At 38.9% G+C, this 25,107-nt stretch overlaps 2 protein-coding genes across 4 annotated transcripts; one reads left to right on the top strand and one right to left on the bottom strand.

Moving 5' to 3' along the window:
• Positions 1–667: 667 nt before the first annotated feature.
• On the top strand, positions 668–4,000 carry LOC100691737 (perlucin-like protein). The gene is made up of 5 exons (XM_003450589.5): positions 668–829; positions 917–1,102; positions 1,211–1,362; positions 1,450–1,571; positions 3,711–4,000. The coding sequence occupies exons 1-5, from the start codon at positions 808–810 to the stop codon at positions 3,871–3,873; spliced, it is 645 nt and encodes a 214-aa protein (XP_003450637.1). The 5' UTR covers positions 668–807; the 3' UTR covers positions 3,874–4,000.
• Positions 3,756–24,634, bottom strand: cd4-1 (CD4-1 molecule). Of its 3 annotated transcripts, none has more exons than XM_005455488.4 (11): positions 24,511–24,634; positions 11,104–11,227; positions 7,526–7,593; positions 7,274–7,429; positions 7,022–7,171; positions 6,432–6,668; positions 5,961–6,344; positions 4,993–5,238; positions 4,746–4,846; positions 4,584–4,627; positions 3,756–4,367 (listed from the first exon to the last, which is right to left on the bottom strand). In XM_005455488.4, the coding sequence occupies exons 3-11, from the start codon at positions 7,578–7,580 to the stop codon at positions 4,337–4,339; spliced, it is 1,404 nt and encodes a 467-aa protein (XP_005455545.1). In that variant the 5' UTR covers positions 7,581–7,593; positions 11,104–11,227; positions 24,511–24,634; the 3' UTR covers positions 3,756–4,336. The 3 variants fall into 3 exon arrangements, with proteins under 3 accessions (XP_005455545.1, XP_005455547.1, XP_013130091.1); XM_005455490.4 differs by having other exon boundaries at positions 4,584–4,624; XM_013274637.3 differs by lacking the exon at positions 24,511–24,634 and adding an exon at positions 20,848–20,928.
• Between the last annotated feature and the right edge of the window lie 473 nt (positions 24,635–25,107).

The raw sequence follows: 25,107 nt of genomic DNA, 5'->3' as shown, positions 1-25,107 counted from the left end.
ACTGGAGCTGTGACAAGGTTGTGATGGGAAAACAGGCGAGAACAGCGTGTTTTAAGAAAGAAGAGCCAAGCTGTGGCTCAGCACGAAAAGCACAGGAAATCAGAAGAGAAGAATTTCTGGTCATGTGCAACCACAAATTTCAGCACAGCAGTCACTGAATAAGACACAAACATGAAACACCCCTCCTCTCTGCTTTAATTAGTTTGGTTTGAATAACAGAAACCTCATGAAGCACAAGAGCTGACAATGTCTGTGGGAATAAGGTGCCAGGAAAAAAAACAACAACTTGGACATGTACCAGAAAAGAAGTTGACAGTGTGCTGGAAGAACAGAGTGGGCATCTGGTGTGTGTGGTGAAGAGGTGATATTGTTACAGCTGTTCTGCTTATGAAGAGAATACAAATAACCTTAAGCACACATGTTTACCAGCACACACACACACTTGCAGTGCTGGTAAATGCTGAGTCATACTCAGACCTCCATTTTTGCCAGTTTTAAAAAAGTTGGGGACAGAAAGAGAACTTTGCTCATGTTTTTGGTCAATAATACTGAACCTACATGCCAGCTCGCCATCATCAAATGTTTGTTTGTGCAATCCAACATGGCAGGTTATTACTAGTTTGGCTACAAGAGATTGCACCATCTGAGTTTACATGGTTTGATAGCCATGAAAAGTCCAATCTGTCTGGAAGATTTGTGCAATCTGTACTTTTCCCTTCTCTTTGATACACAAACTGCTATATAAAACATCAAGAGGGCAGAGAGAGGACACCAAAGTCTGCGATATCCTGCAAGCTGACAGCTGACATGCATCTTATCCAAAAGAAAGGTAAGAAGCCCCGATGCAGCCCCAGATATTCGTATGTCCGGAGCTGTTTGAATGTGTGCTAATGCTGAGTCTGCTGTCTGTCATCAGCCGCCCTGGGCATTAAAGGCCTCACCATCCTCTGCGTTGTGCTCGGCCTGTTGGCTAATGCTGAACCTGCTCAGGATGCAGAGGGAGAGCTGACCTTTCTAAAGCTGAAACTAGAGTCTTTGAAGGACCGCATTAGACACCTGTGTAACCAGTACTCCGACCTGGCACACAACTGTTCAGCTCCAGGTACCGAACGTTCAGCAGATGAATGATAATTCAGTGCTTGTTTCTTGTTCTGCACCTTTCTATAAATTGTTTAACTTGTATATTTGTCTGTCCCCGTGTCACCTACAGCGATCAACTGCACAGAGTGTCCTGATGGGTGGGTTCACGTAGGGGATCACTGCTTTGTCCTCAGCAAAGATACCGACGGTTGGCTTAACAGTACGCTCAAATGTAAGGATATAGGCGGACATCTCGCCATCTTGACCACCAAAGAAGAGCATGTGAGAGTTTCTTTTTACTTTAAATGTTTTGAATGTATTTTTTTGGAATTCACAAGTGCTAAAGAATTTGACTGTACATAATTTTAGGACGCTCTTGAAAAAGAAGCCAGGAGGATTGGGACGTTTAACCCATTCTACTGGCTTGGGCTGACTGACATTGAGAACGAAGGAGACTGGAAATGGGTGGACAACTCAACGCTTCAAGTCTCGTAAGTATGAAGATGACTCAAATATCAATGGTCTTCTCAGGATGGCATCATCATACAAAAAGTGGGTGATCTAACAAAAAAAAGGATAAAAGAATAAAGTACAAAGCATTTCTGATGGTTTTTAATAGATGCAGTTTACAAATGATCATCAGTTAGAGAGGCAAATAGTTCTAGTTTAAAACAAGATAAATCAGCTACTATAGCTTTAGTGTAAAAAACCCTAAACAGTTACGGGGTTTCACTTATGAACTTTTCTTCACTGTAACTCGAGTGTGATGTCTGCACCTGCTGTGAAGACCACACAGGCTTTTCTCATGAATGCAGGAACTTGCACTCTCTCAAATGGCCAGCAGGGGGCACCTTCTATAGATGCAGAAAGAAGTCAGACTGTAGGGAAGTCAATAAAAAAAATCACTCATGAACACTTTCCTAATGCCTTATTGTTTCAATTGATAGTTATTTTAACACAAAATTATGCATTTTTGTAATATAAGATCAGATTGTAGTCAAAAATGAGGATTAGGCCTGTGTTAAACCAGAGTGTGGTTTAGCACAGGCCTAATTAGTGATTGATACGCTGCTGCCTTAAGAGCTGCAGTGCTCCTCGGGTCGCTCATCGTCATTGCTAAACTCAAGGTTTCATGGCAGGACTTTGCAAACCAGTGGGTGACACCATGCTGGTTGTGTCCATTTTTGATATACAGTCTATACCTGGTAGAGAAGCAGTTGGGAAACAGTAAAAAAAATTTTTTTTAGCGTGATTGTTGTTTATGTCAGTTAAATGACTCCTTTGGCCACTGCTAGATAGATGTACAGATCAAATTAGAGTCTGTTTGGTAGTGCAGATTGTACTAAAAATGAAGGATAAAACGATTGGTGAAAACATGAATTATTAATTTTTAGTTTAAAAAACAAAATGAAAATGCTGACGCTAATTGATCATTTTGCTCTTTAATCATATTTACTTAGTTAAACATTCTTAAACAAATATTTCTATTATTATGACAAATGACAAACACGACATTTCTCTACAATCCTAAAACAAACATGTATAAATGAACACGCTAGTCTGAATAATCATTCGAGTAACCTATCGTTGGTTTAACGACAAACATTGTTGCATGGAGCTGCAGCACCTGCCTGCCTACACACTGAGAGCTTTAGAGACTTAAAATGAAGGCCTGGGTGTTTCTGTAACGTTGCCATCATCTTTTATTTAGGTTTCATATGCTGTAAAGGAAACATACAGTTTGACACCTACACAGAGTTTTGGCTCATGCATGTTCACTAAAGACTTAACAATAAATGTGCTTCTTTTGAGAAAACGGTGATCGAGCCAGAGGTGAGGATCAGCATCGATTAAAATCAACCAAGATGGGTTCACAGAGCTCGCCAAGACCTTAAAGAGCATTTTCAGCCTGTTAATCGGGCTTTTGTACACAGCAAAGGTTTCTTGGCACCAAGTACATAATTACTGGTTTAGGTAATGGGGGGTGTTTTTATTTTTATAGGTGTCATATTACTAATAATACTGAAGAGGTTGCTGAAGTCTCTGGACTAGCCTATGGTGTATGTGAAATGAATTCCCTCCAACAGACGGTGTTTAGATTTATAGATGTTTTAATATAATTGCATGTCTCATTATGTCATGGCATTTTTCCATCAGAAAATTGCTCGAAGAAGAAAACTAGTACTGTTTTCATGAGAATATCACCATATTAGACATGATGAAAAATACAAAGCATAAACATTTAATAAATAACCTTTGCGGCAGTTCCCTGAAAACCTGATGGTAGAGCTGGAGGACAAGTCAATTTGATCTTTTTTTGCAAGTTTTTTGCAAAACTTCACAGCAATTCATCAACTAGTATGTAGGTGTAGGCATGTTTTGCATCAGTTCCTGCATCCTTTACTCTAACTATAGTCACAACTACAAATCTGCACAAGGAACCATCCTGTAAATAAACAGGTCTTTTAGCTGATGATGGCTCTTGAAGAATAAAGAATTACTTAAAAGTAATGCATCTTCCCCTTAGCAAGACAACTGTTAAAACAGTGCACAAACTTAGCAGGTGAAATGCCACTTCAGCAGAATTTTAATGAAAGTAATGTTAATCTTCTTCCATCTGCGTTTTAAAGATTTTGGAACACACTGAAGTCTGAGCCGGATAACAACGAGTCCGCTGGGGAAGCTGGAGAGGACTGTGCGGTGGTGGACACCCAGAATCAGAACTGGTACGACGTTCCCTGCTCCTTCCAGTATCGACGAATCTGTCAGATGGACGCCATCCCGCTAAAGTAGCCCAAGGGGACCTCTACAGGAACGTCACTCAGAAAGATTTTGATGCTTTATTGAAAACATCTGCTAATGTTTCTACACATTACAGTTTTCATCTTTCCACTTTCAGCAATAAACTATACACAAATAATATGCTGCGTATGTAAATTTACAGAAGCATCGACACATCTGAAAGCATTACAGACCTCCTCAAAAAATATACATAAGGGTACAGGAAATTTAGTCTACAGATAGACTCAAAGTGTAAATGAATTAAAGTTACAGACGGTAATAATCATACATAAAATACATAAAATCAGTCCAGATTGCCTGATATGTTTGATCCTCAATCCAACAAAACTCTTTTGTATTTTCCAATGTGGCAAAATGAGAGATATAAATCCAGGTAATTCAGGTAAATCAGAACATATCAGATCAGAAATTCAGCGTGTTCCCGTTTCTTCTTAAAGATCCGGTCTGTGAGCTTTCATGTTCTGTAAAATCCTTTTGGTTTGGGGCTGAAAAAGAAAAAGTCCCAGGTTTCTGTTTGAGTTATGGAAACTGACGCAGAACTACAAAAGCCAAATCATGAATGCTTATTTAAGTAATGTTCGTACTTCAAAAAATATCTCATGGCTCAAAGTGTCATTCAGATTTTAGTGCTGATAACTGTGCGTGCTTGTAAATGTGGCTTTGGAGCCATTTTACCAGTTCAGGAAATGGTTAGTACGTACTTTTTGCATTGGCAGAGTCGATGCCTGCGGAGTCTCATTTTCTGCTAATGTGAGTGACAAAGAGGCAGACAGAGAGAGAGAGACATAGAGGGGTAACTCTTAAAGCTGAACTAATAACTCAGTGTGATTGAAAAGAAAGGAATATGAATGGCTGAACTGTACTTTTCTGCGCCGGTAGTGGATGAAAGCGAGCACGAGGAGGAGGAGAAGGATGACTGCTGCGCTGCAAATGATCACCAGCATCCACACACTCAGTCTGGGTTCTGTACACAACAGAGACAGACAGTCATCAAACAGTATACAGTATAGAAAGAACACATCATGTAAAAGAAGTTTCTGTCTTAAAATTTTGTGGTCACAAGGTCAGGCCCATGTCACACTTCCTGCTCGTCTCACTTCCCGTGCTCACCGATCTTAAGCAGTATCTCAACTGACGTCAGCTTGTTGCCGCCCTGCCACAGCTCACACCCCCACTTTCCGTTATCTTCTTTGCCCACTTCCGGGACAGTAATATGGGTGGGGTAAAGGCTGTAAGGGGACGATGTTTTAGGTGAAGTCCAATTTAACTTCATATCATTGGGCAGCTGTTCACCAGTGCTGCAGGACAGATTGACCTGCTGACCGTAGATTAGCTCTGGTCTTGGATGGGCGATGACTGGAGACGAAGCAGAAGAGAAAGAATAGAAATATAATAAAAAACATGCATTTTATAAAATAAGTTGCTTCAAAGAAGTTATCTGTAACGGCATTTTCCTGAAATCAGACTAAAACTTTGGCCACAAAAGCAGCGAGGATGTATAAACAAGACATTTTGATTTCTTTCCCAAATAAAAGCTTGAAAAACCCCCCAAAAGGTTTGACTTCAAACCTCCACATGTGAATGCTGTAGAAATTCAACATCTCACATCAATATTTAAATATAGCTTTTATCATTTGAATATAATGAGAGCTGTGGGTTTGCTTGAGGACAGTCCAGAGAAATTGTGTTAGAGGAGCAATTTCCTGTGAATTAATACATCAGATCTGTTTCTCATTCAGATTTTTGTTTCTGGTTCTACTTTAAAAAAACATTCAGCCGAAACTGAGAAATCATAGTTTACTTCATAAATTCTCATAACACACGGTCCAATTAAGATTCACTGTGTTAGCGCGCTGTTCTGGCAGAGGGGATGCTTAATACATCCAATTAAAACAAGAGGAGCTTGTGAATGAGAAACATGTCACACTGTGGACACTTGCAAATAAATTCAGTAGCAGAGAAATGAAAATACAGGCAGAGCAGGCAGGTGGCAAGAGCGGTCACAAAGAAAAAATAACCCTAAATATAACAGAGGTGAGTGCAACACAGAGCTGGTCTTCTCAAAAAATGTGACTTACTTTCCAACACCACTACGTCTACTGTAGTCTTCAGAGTCCTGTCATTTTTAAATTTCATTGAGCACGTGTAGCGTCCTCTGTCTCCTACTGTTGCCTTTGATTTGGTCAAAGACAGATTTCCGGTTTTAATGTTATATACAGGAGACAGTCCTTTGACGTTGTCTTGAACCTTCTTCCAGGTAAGTTTTTCCAGATCGAGGGAGAAGAGGTGCTCTGGATTGTCAGAAAAGGTGCCTGAGGAGAGTTTAGGAGCAAAGTGCCACTGAACTTCCTCAATCCCCTTTTTTTTCACTTGTTCCCAGGTAACACCAGGAATTAAAGAACAAGGGATGGTGAGAGGTGAAACTGTGGATGTATACTGATGTGAAGGCACAGGGGCGAGGTCTAAAATGGAGGAGAAACTGTTAGAAACATGATCTTAAAGATGAGGATACACAACTGTGAAACAAATGCAAACACACAGAAACTCACCCACAACTGTAACAGAAACTGGGAACTTCTTTTCTTTGCCATTTTTTTTCACTACACAGTTCCACTGGCCGTAGTGTTCACTACTGGCTGTAATGCTGACTGTTCCTTTGTTTCCTTCTCTGTTTCCCTTGGGACTGAGCCAGTAAATCTCAGGTGGGTTTTGAGGAACACGTCCCAGACTGCAGGTCAGACTCAGACGTTCGCCAGACAACAGAGGAGAGGCTGATTTCTCAATCACTAGCACAGAAAACAAGCAGAATAAAGGAAACAGAATAGAAGTGATATATTTTACATTTTAAAATAAACATTTTTCACATTCGTAGTTTAAAAAAAGCAGATTGTCTTGTCCAATGAATTTATAAAGGCCATGTTAAGAAGTTAATAAGTTAAACTGCTCTTACATCAAACATCTCAGGACACAAATTAAAAACATGCGCTATATTTGAACAACTTGTGTAGGACTGTTGAATATGATGCAGATATGTAAATACAGTGGTTTAAAGTTTAATAACCCATTAATTAAACTTTTATGTGAAACTGATCAACTGACTTAGGTCACACTAATCATGTGACCTTATTTTTGCTCTTACCATTGACTTGAATGACTTTAAATGCAGTGATGGAGTCACTCTGACCGGCTGCAGTGATTTTACAGACAAAAGTCCCAAAGTTGTCTTTCTGTATATTGTTTATGATCAGCATGGCACCATTTAAGGACAACCTGTTTTTCCACTTCTCATCTACAAGGCAGAAAGTTATTGTTAAAAATATTTTTTTATTTACCTTTATTTACCTGTTCAGTAACAATAAATAAATAACATATACATAAATATATGGTTTACCATTACTGAATCCCTTTCCGCCTAAGGGGTTGAGCCAGGCAAGTTGATGACCATCCAGTTTTTCAAAATACCAGTACACATAAGATTGTGCTGGATGGGACGTTGGCTCCAAGGTAATCGTCTCTCCCTCCTTAGCATAAATCTCTTCCTGAGCACCTACGAGGATGAAAAGGATGTTATGTGTTAATATGGAATATCAAACAGTCCAGTCTCCCAATCAAAATAAATTAGTCTGCAGTCAGGGCGTCTTACCGGTAGTTGACAAAATCACAGCAGTAAGAAGGAGAAGGGACTGAAAGTTCTTCATCCTTGTTATATGTCTGAAAATATAATAAAAATACAGTTTATAGATGTTTATAGTAACTATAAGCTTTATTTTTATAGCTTCTTCCAAATGTTAACTTTTTTGATTAAGACTTCAAGCCTGATTATTTACTACTTTCTTAAAAGAGCAGAACAATAACCAAGAAAATTATTACTTTCTTTGCATCAGAAAGCCTGAGGTATAATTTTTATACATTATATGATCACAAATGCATGTAGTCCTTTGAAACATATACAACACAGCAGAAAACAATAAAGAATCCATGGAATTAAATTCCACGTCAGTCTGCTGCACATTATTGGTGTGTCAGAGCAAATACAGTGAAAAGTGAGTGGGCCGAGTATGGAGCATTGAATTATAACAATTGATTTCTGTGCTTCATTAGATAAAGAGTAGACAGAGAGTAAAAAGGTTATAGGTGATTCAAAAATTGAAAATTAATATGAAATATATGTACCATAATTCTTCAGTTTATATGGCAAACCCAATTTACTGTTCAATTGTCTGAGATTTGCAGCCTGAACTCAATATAATACTTAAAAAAAAATATGTATTGATTGATTTATTTGAGGGTGTTTAGTAGTGATGTTGTACTTCACTGCATAAGAATCAATAAATAAATAACTCTCTATGTAACCTGTAAATGAAACTTGAAGGTCTTTCAGAGCTGTTGAACAGGTCCGCAATATATTGTAAATATGTCGTACTATATTTAATAATTCAGTGACAAACAAGAAGAAAAGTAGATGTTGAAAAATGAGCATTTCAGTAAAAATGAGTCTTTAGTTTAGTTGTAGCGACCTGTGAATATTGAAGTCTGCTGCAAAGTGAAATCATTCAACAGGAAGCAAAGGGGGGTTTGTGGTGGTCTCAGATTTTGAGAGATTTGAGTAGATAAAAGACAAGTAGTTCAGAGAGCTGAGAGTAGGCGGCCTGTGGTGGGCTTTGGATGAAAAGAAGCAGACAAATGTTGGAGGGAAGAGGCACAGAGCGTAAGCTGGCTTGTGGTGGGACTTGATTTAGTGAAGGGTGCAGATTCTTATCCCAGTCCTCCCTTCTTCTGCCTCTCACACCCCCTCTCTTCCTCCTGTGTTCCACGAAAGACGGATCTCTCCACGCTTAAAAAGACCACAGCACCGGCAGCACACCTAGACTGTGGTTTAAGGTAGATGTTTCTCTCCTTTTTTTTCTGTGTTTCACCCCTTATCTCTGTTTTTCTTCTCTTTGCCTGTACGCTGTGTTATGGTTGTGCACAAAAACTCTAAAGGTATTTTTGTGTAAAAAGATAAATAAATTAATATTTGAAAAAATGTTAAAAGAGGGCATTTATGTGCCCTCCCAACAAGCACACTCTTGAAGGGGAAGTAGCTTTAAAGTAAGATTATGAATATTTCTTTAATGTATAAGCCGATGTTCATTAAAGAGTTTTTATTTTGAATGAGCAGATTGAGCGAATCAGATTTATTTGTGCCACACTCCACAATTTCCAGAGATCTTAGGAACTATTTGACTGATAAGACTTGAGTTCTGTATCAGATTTTTCTTTTTTCTAAACACTTTAGATCAAAACATAAATCGATCAAAAATAATAAATTGTTTTGATTGAAGAAAAATGGCAGTGCTGTGACTATAACGACATGATTCTCTATGAGACGTGGATAAAGCTGTGGGCTCTTTATTCATGAAACAGATGAAGATCAGAGAATTGTTTATCAAAATATTCTTCAATAGTGAGGTAAAACATAACTTTACGCCTAAATACATGTTTTTTTTATCGGCGACCGAATGTGTTTTAAATCTAAATTTAATGCGCTGTTATATATAATATGTGGAGACACACGATAACTGCTCATGTCCAGTTATTTTGAGTTATTGTTTAAGGTTTAACTGCTAATAGATATTTAAACTTACGGCAAAATTAAAGGTTTGCGGAGTCTCTAGTTTGGGCCAGCCCGGGCGCCGGCTCTCCATGTCTCTGTGCAGTAAAGTTCCCCCAAATACCTTTAATAATATTACAGGTTTTCACTAGTTTCACCATTGGAGGGAAAATCAGCTCCACGTATGATGCACAATGTCCTATGGGCTAAATGTGCATAAATGTGTTGGGATAAATATAAAAGTCACCAAGTCCTCCTTTATCCTACTAATAGCCTCATTACTCACATGAAAATAATAATAAAAATAATTCTTGTAACAGCTTTAGAGTGCAATCATCTCTCTAGGGCCTCATACTTAAAATCTTGAATTAAAAAAGCTAATTGTTAGCGCTCATAGATGAGCCAGCTACCAGAAGAAGAAAATCAACAGGAAATATTAAAATCTGGGGCGTTTTTGTGTTGAGGGAGAGTGTCTCAGAGAATTTATGCTCCAATATAATCTATTTCACTCGACTGACACTGCATAGTGTTTAATATGAATTGTATCAGAGTTTGTAAGAAAAAATAATGAGGGTAGATTGGTGATGGAGTGAAACTGATGACAAACTGACGTTCAAAGTCATCGCACCTGTGGAAGTATAACCCAGAAACCAACATGATCGTATCTGCAGTCAGGAGGGAGCTACAACAACAAATACAGAGACGGGGGGAGGGGAGGATGAGGGTCAGACACAGCAGAGAGATGAAGGAGGGGAGCTGAATGAGCAGAGAAGCCAGATTAACAGCAGCATTTCATTTCATTCATCTCATTTTTTGTCTTCATTTGTCTTATTTATTCTTTTTTTTTTGGCCAGGCTTTAAAATTTGACAAAAAGTTTTCTTTAATTTTTCACCATCACCTTAAACATATTTTATTTATGGAGCTTAAGAAAGAATTAAAGTGTTAGATTGTTTGTTTTTCAGAAAAATCAGGAATACTTGTGTGTCATAAAGCGTGAATTTGTGTGTAACTTAAAAAATAACTGTGATACACAACTATCGCTAATGCTATGTCAACATATTTAGTTCAAGCTAAAATAATCCACCAGTGTAAATGTTTATATCCTCGTTTATTGTAATTGTATAATTTGAAAATTACACATAAGTTTTATGCTCAGCGGTCATCTGTTTTGTACGGGTCGGTTGCACAGCGCTTAAACGATTATATGTTTTTTAAAAAGTTAAATGTAAGAAAAAAGAAATACAAGAAACTGGATTAGCATTTTAACATTTTTAATAATACGATCTGAAATTACATTTTCAGGCAACGTTTAGTGTGTGTTTTTTTTAAATCCTCTAACAGGTTTATTATTTAGTTTTTTCTTTCAGTTTTTTGTTTCATATCTGGAGAGGATCGTCACTGCGCTGTCGATTTATAAAACTTACCTTGGAGCTCTAATTGCATAAAACTCAGCATGATATTCTGGCTCCACTGGGCCTGCTGAGGCTTTACATGTTTATATTTCAAACTTATTATTTAAAAAAATGTGATACTGATAATTCTAGTATAAATTAACTTTACAACGTTTGCTGTGGTTCTGAAATATGTGTGTATTAGGTTAAAATCTGAAAAATTACACAATACTTACAGCGGCTGCTCAGTGCAGAGTGTCCCTCTGTGCTCAGTGATCCGGAGTCGGTCGGAAGTGTTGTATATTTATCAAACGAGCCCTCGTTTTAAATGCCGTTGCACCTCCCTCAGCACTGATTGGCCTGGAAGACACACACACAGATGCTGATCAGGCCCAAAGTCAGAAAAATGACCTTTGATTGGTTGTTAGACTCTACTCAAGATCAGTTTTCTAAACTTTTCTACCCCCTTAAACTGTTTACCGTTGGGTAATGTTTAGAGTAAACAAAATATCTAAGATTCATATACACAAAACACTGAAACGCATCGCTCTGGCAGTGTAATCATGTCGTCATTTAATCAGTAAAATTAAATGTTTTTTTTGAGTCTCTGTTTTTACTTTTAATCTGTCCAGTGGCTATAATAACAAATAGAGAACAAATCTTAATGGGGTAAAATGTCTTAGTTCATTAAGTTTGAGATGCTGTTTATGTCATAAACTCTGTGAAGGGTCTCTCCGGACTCATTATCTATCCTTAGCACGTTCTAAGCGGCACATGAGCCGCTTACAGACTAATTTATTGTAATTTTCCACTGGTCTTATAATTGTACCAATTTAGATACATAATTAGTGTATCAGAATTCAAGCATGAACTGCTGAACCAATCTTCACAAAAACAGTTGACGGATGCAAATTAAAAATGCGACATTTCCTGGAGAGAAAGTCGGATAAAGTGCAGAATGGAATGAGAAAAGCAAAAAGTTTAGGGATGTTTTTTTTTTCTGCATATATGAGATTAATTTATATATGACGGAATAACAGACTTCATGGACTTAAAACCTTCAAGTCTATCGACGACGGTGCAGTGCAGCGTCTCTTCTGTAAGGTCTCGCTCTCACACTTCCATGACCAGTCCTTTTCAGAACCTTTACGCACTTTAAAATTGCCCTTATCGTTCATTTTTTTCCATCTTTGACATGTTTAGATTTCTTCCAGAAAGCAAACAAATATTGCTGTCTGAACACGGCGAGCGAATCATCAATCAGCCAATGATCACGGCCTAAGTTTTAAAGTTCAGAACAAGATGAATGGATGTTAAAGTAGAATAAAGTCAACAAACACAATTACTTTGTCAAAAGTCACGATTTATAAGTCCACCCAGCCGTGCGTGTAAAGGTGCTAAAACACAATCGTACAAACATACCCGCCAGAATAAATGTTCACAATATTTCTTCTTCAGCCGTTGCTGAGTAGCTTAAATGTTACTCATTTTTCGATGTATATAATCTGTTTGTGCTTGTTACGGCGCGCCGCCGAAGCTACAGCATCGAGTAAAACATTCAAATCCAACATACGTCAAAATAAAAATCACTGTGTCATATTATTAGGTGGTAACTAGCAATAAATTTAAATTTCCTTTCAATCTAAGATTCTACGAACTAATCTTTGGTAATAAAACAACTGAAATTTGAAGATTTGGCGCGTAAAGAAAATCTTGCCTTTGCGCGTTTGATAAGAAAAGACCCGCCAAACGGTCAGCGTGGGTGAAAGCGATCAATAGTTTTTTATTGAATGTTTCCATCTTACATAATTCCCGTTTCTTTACGCCTTACCAGCAAATTTGTATTAAACAGACAAACTGATCAAACTTCATCAGAAAAATACTGGGTTGCGAGTTTTAACTTCAAATGACCGCGTGGACTCATCTATGACGTTAGCGGTGTAAATATTTGTCTTTAATCTTTAGTCATGAAAACATTTCCTACCATGAATTCATCGCTCTGCTTCACTCATATCTTTTCATAGATTACAGGAATTGGAACAATGGTGTGTCAGGGATAATGGAAAGTTGTGTGGGGTCATGTATGATGATGGAAATGTTTCTGGTTTGTTTTATTTAAATTTTTTTACTTGGAATCGCTGCATAATAATGTTTTACAGTGAACGTAGCTAACAGACTCAGAGAACCAAATCTGCAAAAGTCGAGAGGCACGTACTCGATGCCCGATGACGATGAAATATTGCGAAAGCGTTTGAGTTGGGTAAACTTCGGCATCAAAATGATTTAAAACCGTTACTGATTACATTCGAATAAACACAAATAGAGCCATGTAAATTAGGTTTTATTGTATCAAGTATAAAGGGGTCATTTTAGTTGCTAAAATATCTCAAACCCTGTTAACAGACAGACACGTGAATAAAAGGTTGACCAGATTTAGGTCTATGACGGCCAACATTAGCCTGTAACTGTAACTGTGCTAAATGTAATTATCAGCAAACTACTTTGTCCATTTAAAAAAAGGCACGCAGCATCACACAATCCAGTTCATTTCACCAGAGTGTGATCAAGTTCATGGTTGAGGCAATATTCTTCTTTTCTCTGACATGAAGGCAATCAGTCGTCATCAGTCAATCTGCCATGCCACCAAAATTCATTTATATGTATAGCTTGCAGAGTTTGGGCAGTCCAGGAGAAATATAACAACACCTTTCTCTTAATCTCCCTTCTTGACCTGAACAGTGATATAAAGAGTCCCACAGATGACTCTTGTTGGGGATCAGTATCATAATTTTGAGCTTAAGATTTCAGGTTCTGTGCACATTTCACTTTTCACTCTGTAAGGTACTCTGATTACTGCTTGTTCTTATTTGCACTCCTAAAATGCAGCCGAGTCACATTTGCGCTCGACTCAACAACAACATCTGTAGATTTCTGTCTTTTCTCACTGTTGTCAGCTTCTCAGAAGTTGTACACACGAACTGTATGGGTGAGTACAGTATCGCCTTACAGCTGCGGCAGCTGTGCTGATGTGCTAGATAAAACGCTACACTGCAAACAAATGACAAAAATATGAGCATCTTTGATGTCCTCAGAAAACGTGAGAGATCCTGTGACTGGAAGATTACGTTAAATTGAATCAAAACTGCTTAAAATTTGGGCGCAATAACAGTAAAGTACTACACTTTGAAGGGCAGACCTGAGAGGCTCAGCAGCATGTTAGACACAGATGCACTGACTCTGTGAAGAGTTAACATGTGGCTGTTTATTCTGCTGAAATAGAAGCTAATCGCTTATTTTTCATTCAAGAAATCAGATGATCTCTTCCATCACAGCTAATGAAGGCAACAGGGATCAGACCGGTGCTGCAGAAACACGCTGCTGAGGTGGTTTAGATACAGGAACCACAACAAGGACAAAACAAACATCTCACACACGTCTCATGTGTCTCTCTGAGGTTTTTCTCCCTGCCTCTGTACTGCCTTCATGAAGGGCTCACACCTGCTTCTGTTCCTTCTGAGCTCGAAATGAAACAAGCTTTTGTTCACTCGTAAAGCAAAACCTTCAAGTCTGTGCTGCCTCACCCAAACGTTTACTTACAGGCCTAAACGAAATGAGCTTTTAAATGGAGCTCCTTTCAGATTACTCGGATATAAAAGCTGCTGCAAAGCCTGAGATCAGCGTGACACCCCTTTCTTTCCTCGGTGGATGCATATTTGTTTATGAGCTGTGATTTTGATGGAAAACACCTTGAAAGTGAGGACTCCCTCATTAGTCACACACGCCTAACGAGGGGGCGTGTACCACACTGTGTCATTACTGAAAAAGAAAAAGACAAAGTGTGGGCCACAAGCAAGAAAGACGGGTGATTCACTTTTTTCATATGCCTCTCATGCTTCCTCAGCCTCCAATCTCTCCTACAGAGGGTTTCCCTCGGCAATCGATCTCTATTTCCTGTCTCTGACTTGCGCTGGTTTTATTGTATTTGATAAAATTACAGGTTAGAGTTATGGCGTGCGATTTAGCCAAAGACGGGAGGATGTGCTGAAGGTGCTGGGTGTGTGCTGGAAGAGTCTGTGGCTGTTCTCGTGTTTCATAAATAAACAAAATGTCAGTGGAAAAGAGGTTAAGAATCAGAAACAAGTGACATTCTCCGTCAGTGCCTGAAAACATTTAGTCTGTTTCATCATGAGGGGAACTTCATTCAAGCTTCTTTGAAACCTCAAACTTGTGAAACATTCGCAAAGACAGAAAAGTTTACTGTCTCTCCCACTCATCACTAAAACCTCCATCATGAGTATCTGTAAGTTATTTTTGGTTTGTGGGCCGCTGGATGATCGTTTTTATCAAAGGGAAAATGTAGATTTTGCCACAGTTCATGTAGATTTTCTAATTCATATGGACTGCACACAACTGCTACTATAAATCTGTGATTAAGATGATGAGGTTAATGATGACGTTTGTTTGCAGTGGAAACACTGCTGTATATTTCCACAGCGCCTACAGACGTGTATGCAGCATTTGCGCTGAGCGCACCTAAGGTACGTTACTGCATTCCTGTAAGTAATCGAGATAATATGGTTATTCACTCATTGTAATAAATGAATAAACAAAATGGAAACAAAAAACATTTGATGTCAGCTTTAGAGCATTTCTCAAAACAATGACACAGACAAAATTCAGTTTTCAGTCAGTAATGTTTTTCTGTACATCCTACAGTTTATATCCGGAAATTATGGAAATGTTTTGCAATTTTTTTTTCCATCAACATGCATTCAAATAAGAACTAAACGTCTACTCCTGCATTTTAATTGCATAAACAAAGCATTAGGCAGAAAACCATTATTCCACTACTCACATGTTGCCACTCATTGTACAGACAGCCACATTCAAAGTGTCAGGAAGAGTTCAGTGATGTTCCTTTGCTACATCTGCCCAATAGCTACAAAACACACTAAGCTGCCATTAGATTAAATAATCAAATCATTTTAAAAATATGCCTCACATGTGCATTTGTGCAGTTTTTTTGGTGGCTGCAGGCTCGGCCCTGCGGCGTTGATGGTGAGGAGCCTGCTTCCTAATGCCGCTTCAGAGGCAAAAAATGAGGCAGATCTTTTAATTGGCAAAAATCATCTTAAAAGTTAAAGGTAAACTAGAAGAAATAGAAATAGAAAAAGTGTTTCTATTTCCTTTGATAATAGATGATCATGACCTGCGGCACGAGTCAAAAGTTTAGACACTGATGTTTCAAAAGTATCTGTGACAAGTTTAATAAAACTACTGATGCGCAAATACACAAAATAAAACACAGTCAACATGACGCCAGTGTGCTCTTTTGGAAGATGTAAATGTAAACATCATTAATTCGGAAGTGAGAAATTTAAAGATGCATTTGTCGTTTAGTTTTCCACTCGCTGGGCTGCTGCTGATTTATCGCAAACAGTTATTTAGTAGCAAAGCAAACTACAAGCAACACACACACATATTTGGTAAAAGACACAGTTTCCTGGTTCTGTAAGGCAACAGAGGCTTAACGTACTCAGCTGATGTCGTTCTGTATCTGTACCAACTCTTGTTACAAAATGTGGAGAAATAAAGAGATAATTCACTGTGACCGAGTGGGTCATCTCTCATATTATTATCTATTAATTTCTACCTCACAAAACAATGTTTACTCAGTTCAGTCTAAATATCTATAGACTGTTTAAGAAAAATGTCAAAGAGTCAGTCACCTGAACATGAAACATAAACATTTCGCTCTAAGCACTTTCTATTTATTTTCCATGTGGGTAGTCAAATCAAGTGACACACTTTTTAGCACGAAATCCCCCCCTTCATGTCTGCTGCAGCTCATTAAATGTTAGAAAACACTGACAGAGAAACACACAGAGGTAAAGACTTAATGCTACCTGCTTTATTTGTCACATTAACTTTAGGACGTGTTTTAAGAATGAAGACAGTCTCTTACATTAGAGCTGTATTAGACAGCCAGTATAGGTGTACAGTGAAAGAGTCCCTATTAATGTGAACCTACTGAAACAGGAAAACCAGAAAACACACAAACAAAGCTGAAGAGCATTTAACAAAGCCGGCCATAATTTAACCATCATGCTTCATTTCCTGGTTTACTGCATGTTACCCTTTGCCTACTAACAACACTTTCACTTCTTTAGTTTTAAAAGCCAACAACACACAGCAAGACGAATGGGAGCAGCTGAGACGCCGCCTATGAGAGGACAACTTTAACAAACAAGAAAACACATGATTTCAACCTGTGACCGGTCACTGACCAATCACCCTCTGCATGTTGCTTAAACAGCGATTCCAGTCATGAAAAGCTGCTCTGACACTAAAACCTGCGTGGAAGTGAAACACGAGGGGAGTTTACAGCAGGGAAATCACCCAGCACACGATCATTTAAAAAAGAATGAGGAAATTCAGTTTTTAAAAATGCAGAGAAACTAAAGGAGTGCACCTGCAGTGGGGTTACAGCTGGCTGCTGTGTGCTGCCTCTCCCTGCTCTGAAAGCTCACACATCATCCTGCTGATTATTGCAACTGCTTTTTTTGTTTGTTTGGTGTTTTTTGCAACAATCTGCTGCTGTTTGGCATTCAACATAATATGACACAAATTTGTAATGATGGTGGCTACATTGCAACTTGTGTCAGGGTCATTACGCAGTTTTTTTTTTTCTTTTTTACTGGTGTTTGCAAAAAAAAAAAAACAACCTCTCCAAATAATTCAATATAACAAACTGGAGCTGAAATCAAGGACAGTTTACAGAGTTTTGCGCTGTAGTTTGTGCCGATTCCTTTGTACAAAAAAATATTAACAGGAAGCTACTGTAAACCGTAAAAGGTATGTTATATATAATTCCTTTTTCTTTGGTGTTCAGAGTATTAATTCAGAAATTTTATGGTGGTTATTTTAAGCTATTACGTGTTGAGGCTTTACCACCATCAACGAGACTCCTGTAGGGTTCAGTTGTGCTCACTTTCGGGGTAGATGCTCTGAAGTTAAATACCAAAGCATTCCCCTAACCATGTTGTGGAAGAAAAAGGGGAACTTCTACAAAGCTGATATCTTGTCATAGTTTGACAAAACCAAGAAACTAAACTCGGGGTGCCCGAGTGAGAAGATGCTGCTACAGTCATGTGAAAAAGATAAAAACACCCTCTTTGATCTCTAAAGTTTAATGTATCAGGACATAATAAGAGAGATCTGGTTCTTAGCAGTACTTAACATTATTTAAATACAACCACCAATCAACAGCAACATGTGACATGACATATTGTGTCATTATTTATTTAGCAAAAGTTAAAAGTTAAGAAGAAGTTTATGAATAATTAAACACATCCTTAAACAGTAAAGGGCCGTTTCTTATATAGCGCTTTTCTACTCAAGGACTCAGAGCGCTTATACATTTTGCCCCATTCACCCATTCACAGACAAGCGCTTGTTTCTACTTCTACAAGCTTGTTAACTTACTGGCATACAAATTGGAGCAGGGAGGGAATCAAAAGGGCTCCAACTTCCGATAAGCAGATGACCTGCTCTATCTCCTGAGCTACAGCCCACATAGCAAAACTGGTATGGCCCGGATCTGGCCCACACAATGTGCTTACACATGGCTCACATACCGCAAAGAATGACGGCCCTTTAGTGGTCCAGATCTGGTTTTCCAGAGGTGGCCCACACATAGGCCAGCACAAGGCCAGTTGTAGGCACACTGCTGGTCCTGTGCTGCCCCAGAACAGTTTCAGCTCTGGCCCCAGATGTCAGCCTAATGTGTACCTTAATCAAGCCAATAACAACATGTACCGGAACATAATAGTGCAAAAGTAACATGAGGAAACTGTTCAGACAGTGAATGGACTGATTCTTATATAGCGCTCCTCTACTCTCCCGGATTACTCAACATGACACATTGCCCCAATCATACACTTTCTCTTAACTGAGTGCTTCCTATCTACATTCATACATCATGGAGAAGTTCACTCAGAATAACACCTCTGAGCAAAAGTTTGATAACATCATGGAGAAGCTCGCGGCTCTCCAACGGGAGATTGAGAGACCAGTGTCGGAGTGTTAGAGAACGGCTTTGAAATTCTCATGAGCTGTTCGCATAAAAGAAAAAACACCATCACTTCATCCTCCTATCCCTTCGGCGCCAGCTGTGGGCTCAAGGCTGGAGCCGAACAAAAACTCCCTGATAACGACTGTGTTTAGACTGTTCCTTCCCATTCCATGCAAGGCCACCTGGGTTGGCTGGAAGACTGTTTACTTAGCCTGGCAGGGCAAAGGACACTGTCTCAGCTGAACACTGGACACGCACACACATACATATACACTGATATGCACACACTCATCCCCCCTCCCTTTCCAAACGCCTTCGATGCTTGTGCCCTACAGGAGAACACGGCGGGTCTGAGCCCGCGCTGGAATGGTAGCGCTGGGCAGGGCGGCTGCTGTGTCTGCTTCGGATTACTCCTCACCCCCACCCATCCCTGTGGCTTGTCACGTGTTCCATAATGTTGTGTTGTGGACTGACAGGGGATTCCTAAGAATCTCCCAACAGTTCTTCAGCTAAGACAATTGAGTTAGAAAACACAAACACACTGCAGTTGATTTCACTTGCAAGGGCGGCCACAGAGCGCTCGTACGCAGAGAGACACTCACGGACTCGCGCCCTGCCACTGTCTGCATTCTTTATACAAGCTGGTTACAGGTGTGTACAAAGATAACAAAGTTATTCCAAGACCTCAGAGCTGAGGTTCCCCTTTTCTACATCTGTATGTATGTTCTAGAAATAGAGGAAGCTGTTAGTTGCTAAAATAAGTTTATCACACAAGAGTTTATATGAAAAGTCACGTAGATATGTGGTTTGCTTAACTAACCTTAAAAGGGCATATTTCATGCAGCTGATCACATTATGTACAATTTTCTTTTAACATGGACATTTATGTGCTTTTGTGCAGAGGAGTTTTTTTTGTTTCCTGTTGTAGTAGAGGTGTCTTTTTTTCCTCTTGTACTTTCCCATTGTAGTGTATATTTCAGTGTTTTTTCTGTAACGCTACCGATCTCCGACTTGTTCTGCTGTCACTGTCCTGAGTTGACAGTTAACTTTATACGAAACGCTTTTAGAAATGTGAAGCAATCTGTCTGACAGCTAAGTCATGCAACAGTACAACGATCGCAAGCACAGCAGCAAACCAAAAATCAAAAATCAAGATGTTACAATGGTCCAGGAAAAATCCAGCCCTCAACCGGACTGAAATGATGTGTTGGGACTGAAGAGAGTTGTGCACAAATGAATGCCTACAAACCTCAATGAACTGAAGTAAAAGTGCAAAGAAAAGTGGGCCAACATGATGTGAGACACTGATAAAGTCATACAGAAAATGATTATTGCTAAAGGTTGTTCTGCAAGCTCCTAAATCGTCTATTTCACACACAGTTTCTGCTTTTACGTCTAGTTTTTGTTAACTAAACAATGAAAGGATTTAATCTGTCACATGTTGTTGTTTTTTTTATCTTTAAGGCTAATACCTTATAGCATCACATATTTGTGTTTTATAGTTTACTGGAGAGAAGCTTTGGAAGTAGACTCTTACTCTGATACTAACATACGCAACACTACCTTACAACCCCCTCACAGGTATGCGGCCATACAGCTGCTGTTATAATATGCACATTTCTTTAACTCTACTGGCCTGATTGGAGGACAGGATATGGTTGCCGTGTTAATGGGAGTGTTGCCTGCAAATCCCTGCTGAGGATCAGATGATATTTTATTATGTCCTGATACATAAAAGTTCAGAATGGGAAAACGGTCCACTTCCTTTTTTCACATAAGCGTAATTTCACAATAATATGCTGTTTATGGAGGTTGCACGAACAATAAGTACATGTACAGCAACAATGTCCTTTAACAGTGACATTTCTAACCTGCTGATATCAAGTAAAAAATTTGATTTCCTGACTTGAATTTGGCTCCTGATGGTTTGTAGCGATGGAATGACAAGACAAATGGAAATAGCAGAAGGAGGGACACACCCTGGTTCAGAAATTTCAGTTTCACTTTGAATGACTGCATGTTTGTGTCTATGAGTGTGCACATTTGGGTAATACAGTGAAAAAGAGAACTGACTAATGCAGTCCCATGAAAAGGGAATCCTAATGTCTCATATGAGAACACCTCCAGTATAGACAGGTTATATTTTCACAACAGGGTAAGGGAAACACATCTCAGTAATCGCCTACAGAGAACAACAAAATACATACAGTGTGTGCCTCTAGGAGACTTTTTGCTCACTACTAAAGTCCAAGAAGAAGAATCAAGTACACTTAATGACTCTTCACGATGATATGCAACAAAAAGAGTAAATCAGCAGCACTTTATTTAGTCTGTAATAACAATAAACAGCTTTTAACTGCTTCGAACAGCTTTATGGGTGTTTCTGGATAAACAGAGATAAACAATTCAGTCCTTCGAATTGTAGGAATAGCATCCAGAGCATAAAGCTGAAACAACCAAGAACCTGGGGTCGACATTCACAGGCCAAATCAGCCAACCAACCTCGATCCTACTGAGCAAACTGAAAACAGACTTCCCTCGAAACAAGCACGGCAAGAAGACAGTTCAGCAAGTAAGAAGTGCCTGCTGACACCTGTGAAGTGCAGCATTCAGCTGTACGTTACAAACAAACAGTCAACTCATTAAGCTCAAGTTAGCTCTTCTGTTTCAGAGTTCGTGTGCTGCAGCGCTGTGCTGGTTGGCCACTGATGGACTGTCTCCGACATGTATGTTACCAAATTTAATTTGTGTCACAAAACATTTACTTTTAGAGCAAATTGGAAAATAGAAATGTGCACACACAGCAGAAGTAACATACAGATATGTGAAAACCAGCAAGTGTCTTAGTTAGAAGTTGGGCCGCAACGTGCCGCCTGAACAGTTTGGGTGCCCTTTTCTACACTATTGGCGTTAAATCTTTGAGACTCTGTTGGGGCGGATACTCGCCACTCTTTTCCAAGATATTCCCTCATTTGATGGAGAAATCAGTTCAGTACATCGGCCTAAAATCATTCATACTGGGTTTAAATCGTGTGTCTCGGGAGGCCGTAACACGTGAGTCACATGGTTTTATATTCAAACCGTTCAGTGACCCCTCGCGCCCTCTGGACGGGGGCATTTCCATCCTGGAGCAGACCGCTCCCATCAGGATAGAAGTGCTCCATGAAAGGATAAAGTGCAAATCAACTTTGTGGTTGCTTGATTTCTAGTGACGCTTTGCTCTTGAGGGACAAGCCCCTCAAAGTAAAAAGGGGCCACTGCATCAGATCGCTTCGCTGGCAGGGTCGGGGGTTTTCAGGATTTTCCTTTAATTTGTTACCACTTTGTAATATCACTTTTAAAATTGTGAGTAATATGACTCCTTTAAAGCTCTGGCAGTAGATAAAGCATGGAGAAGCTAAAAGGAGGCGATCTTTCAAAGCGCCCGCGCAGAAGGAGCCAGGTAAATTTATTTTTTAGTATTTTACGCCAGATCTTTGTTCGTCTGCAGCCGCTTTGCCATGTTTGCTAGATCCAATTTAAATGGTGCTTATCATGAGTAAAATTTAAAATACTATGAGCCACGGATTAGTGAAATCTAGAGTGTTATCCTGATATAATGTTCAGAGATAAGAAAAGAAGCACTATCTAACCTCAAGTGAGATATCGCTAAGACTAAATTATTACCCATTTTTGTAATATTAATCAAAAAATTTGAGCCTGTTTAATACTAAACTTATTTTATTTCATATTCAAGTGAGAGTACAGCGCTTGGTAAATTTCATTTTATTCATGTATTTATTTGTTCATTTATTTTATATTGGCAGTTTTCATAGGAACTATTTTCAGTTTCAGGGTCCTCCTAAAACAAAACCAGCAGGACCCCGAGGCCACGCAGGCTCACTGCGTGCCTTCACGACTCTGTGGGACCATTCAATAAAACAAGGCCATCATTGATGTAACCATCGTACGCGTCACCTGTCTTTAACGAGAGGTCAAAACTTTTATTTCTGAAGGTAACCTAGTTTGAATACCTGTGTAACACCTCTGAGTTTAGACTTTAAAGCAAACATGACATTTTACCACTTAGTGTGATCTAAAGTTTAATTTCCTCAGTATAACAGCTGAACTATGCTCTGTGTTACAGTTTACAAGGAGATTTGTGTTAAACAAGCAAATTTTTCATTATATTACAATCATTTGTTGCCCACCACACGAAGCATTTGAACTAACCCTGCTATAAGTTGATTTTTTGGTATCGTCTGACATTGTATTTCTGAAGACAGACGCACGCTGGAAGCTTCTCAGAGTTAATTGTTTGTTAAAGAAAACTCAGCAGATAATGTGCGATCCACACTCAGCTGTAAATGGCCTTTACGAGGGAACACTACAGGTCTTATTTACCTGAACTAAATAAAAGCGATACGTTACTGTCGACACTATCAGTGCCAAAAATATAAAAATAAGATAAGCTGTGAGGGTTTTTTTTTCCTTTTTAAGGCTGTTTTAAGTCAGAAGTTTTACCTTGTGAAAACATTTGTAACGTTATATACTTAAAAAGAGAAATACTTTACTACAGTGTACTTCAGTAATTTATAAATGCCGTAAAAGAAACACTTTACCAAATGTGTTATAAATATTTGAAGGTATTTGAAGCTTTTTGAATAACGTTGCTATTTACTTGCAAAATTAAGCGTTCTGCATGGCACAAGGCCCCCAGCAAAGCTAGCACTATCATGTTTTAGAGGAACAACACACACACTAAACTTAACGTTCAAGTAAACCTCCCTGATTTTAAACTGTTAACTGTACTTTAAATTTCTATACATTTCTTCCAAAAATTACAATTAGTTTATGCCCTGATTGCGTAAGATCAGGACAAATTTAGCATCTTATTGCAAAATCAACAACGTGTTGCTGGCGCTGCTGTTATTGCATAAATTTTGATCTTTACGTTAAAAGAGACTGCAGAGCAGAAAATTCTATTTTAGGCATTTCTGATGTGACATTTTGAAATCCTCCTCAGGGTTGTCATTAGGTTTAAGCACATGAGAGAGACTAATGAAGGCTGAAAGACGTCCCATAGAGGGTAAAATCTACAGATCAGGACCGGCTCATTTGAGAATTAGTTAAGTCTGATGATAAAACAACCATAAATCTTTCAGTGTTGCCGAATTTAATTCATTTCATGTGTTGACAGTCAAACACACTGAACACTAGCTACGAACTGTGGATCGTCATTTTCTTCTAATGATATATATAAATATATATGAAAAATATTGTGCCGGTTTTTCAGGCAACAAACACAAACACGAGCAGATCAAATTCAAGACAAATCAGTCAAAATGTTTTTAAAAAGCGGCCTCTGTTGGGCCCACATTTGAATCTTGACCCTACGTGCCCCTTTGCGTCTATCAGAGTGGATCTTTCGCAGCGTCTCTGACATTTGTCAGCATGTAGTTATGATTCGAGCCCCTGACATGTTGCTATCCTGTTTAAAGTATCCACTCGCTTGAAGAAAAGCTTTTAAAACCTGCTACTATCACGTAAAACACTAAGGTATACATAGAAAGTATTACAGAGTACTTACATGGGATCTTCTCAGTACAGCTATGAGTTCAGCTTTGACACTTGGTAGGCTGTGTGCACTGCAGGTGTCTCTTTCAAACACACACACACACACAGGAAGTCAGCGTTCACTATGATCTCATCCCCTCTGTTATGCACTTAATACATTTTACAGACTAGATTACATATTCAGGCACAAGCCTGGAGGACACATTTAGAGGTTTGATAAGCTCAACTTAGTTTGCAAAACAGGGGCTTTTCTTAACTCATATAAAAGATTGAAAATACTTCACTTGTGCATATTTATGAGCACGTATGCATGTATGCCACGGGTGGTCGTGTTATTGAGGTAAACAGGTGTTTACTGTTTATTCCATATCATGTAGTGCTGCTCTGGTGTCAACAGCTGCATGGTATTGCACCAGTTTTAGGGAATTCGTGAGCTTTGAAACCAGTGTAAGCACGGTCTAAAGCAGAGAAGAGCAAAAGAACAAGGCTGTAAAAGTTTTAAACTATAGTATTTTAATTATTTTGTTACCACTAAAGCATAATGAGGATTTGCAGCAAACTGCGTATGCTCAGTCTGACGGTGTTATGTGACCCTGTGATTGTGACATGC

Source organism: Oreochromis niloticus, linkage group LG11 (genome assembly GCF_001858045.2).
Source record: "Oreochromis niloticus isolate F11D_XX linkage group LG11, O_niloticus_UMD_NMBU, whole genome shotgun sequence".
Lineage (NCBI taxonomy): Eukaryota > Metazoa > Chordata > Actinopteri > Cichliformes > Cichlidae > Oreochromis > Oreochromis niloticus.
Note: the sequence above shows the minus strand (reverse complement) of the source record. Positions and strands in the feature narration are given on the sequence as shown.

Excerpts from the sequence above, each read along its gene's own strand:
- LOC100691737 (XM_003450589.5), top strand. The coding sequence starts at position 808 with ATGCATCTTATCCAAAAGAAAG. Across the intron at positions 1,363-1,449 it reads TGACCACCAAAGAAGAGCAT|GACGCTCTTGAAAAAGAAGC; the intron begins GTGAGAGTTTCT and ends ACATAATTTTAG. Across the intron at positions 1,572-3,710 it reads AACTCAACGCTTCAAGTCTC|ATTTTGGAACACACTGAAGT; the intron begins GTAAGTATGAAG and ends TGCGTTTTAAAG.
- cd4-1 (XM_005455488.4), bottom strand. The coding sequence starts at position 7,580 with ATGAAGAACTTTCAGTCCCTTCTCCTTCTTACTGCTGTGATTTTGTCA. Across the intron at positions 6,669-7,021 it reads TAAAGTCATTCAAGTCAATG|TGATTGAGAAATCAGCCTCT; the intron begins GTAAGAGCAAAA and ends TTTCTGTGCTAG. Across the intron at positions 6,345-6,431 it reads AGTTTCTGTTACAGTTGTGG|ACCTCGCCCCTGTGCCTTCA; the intron begins GTGAGTTTCTGT and ends CCTCCATTTTAG.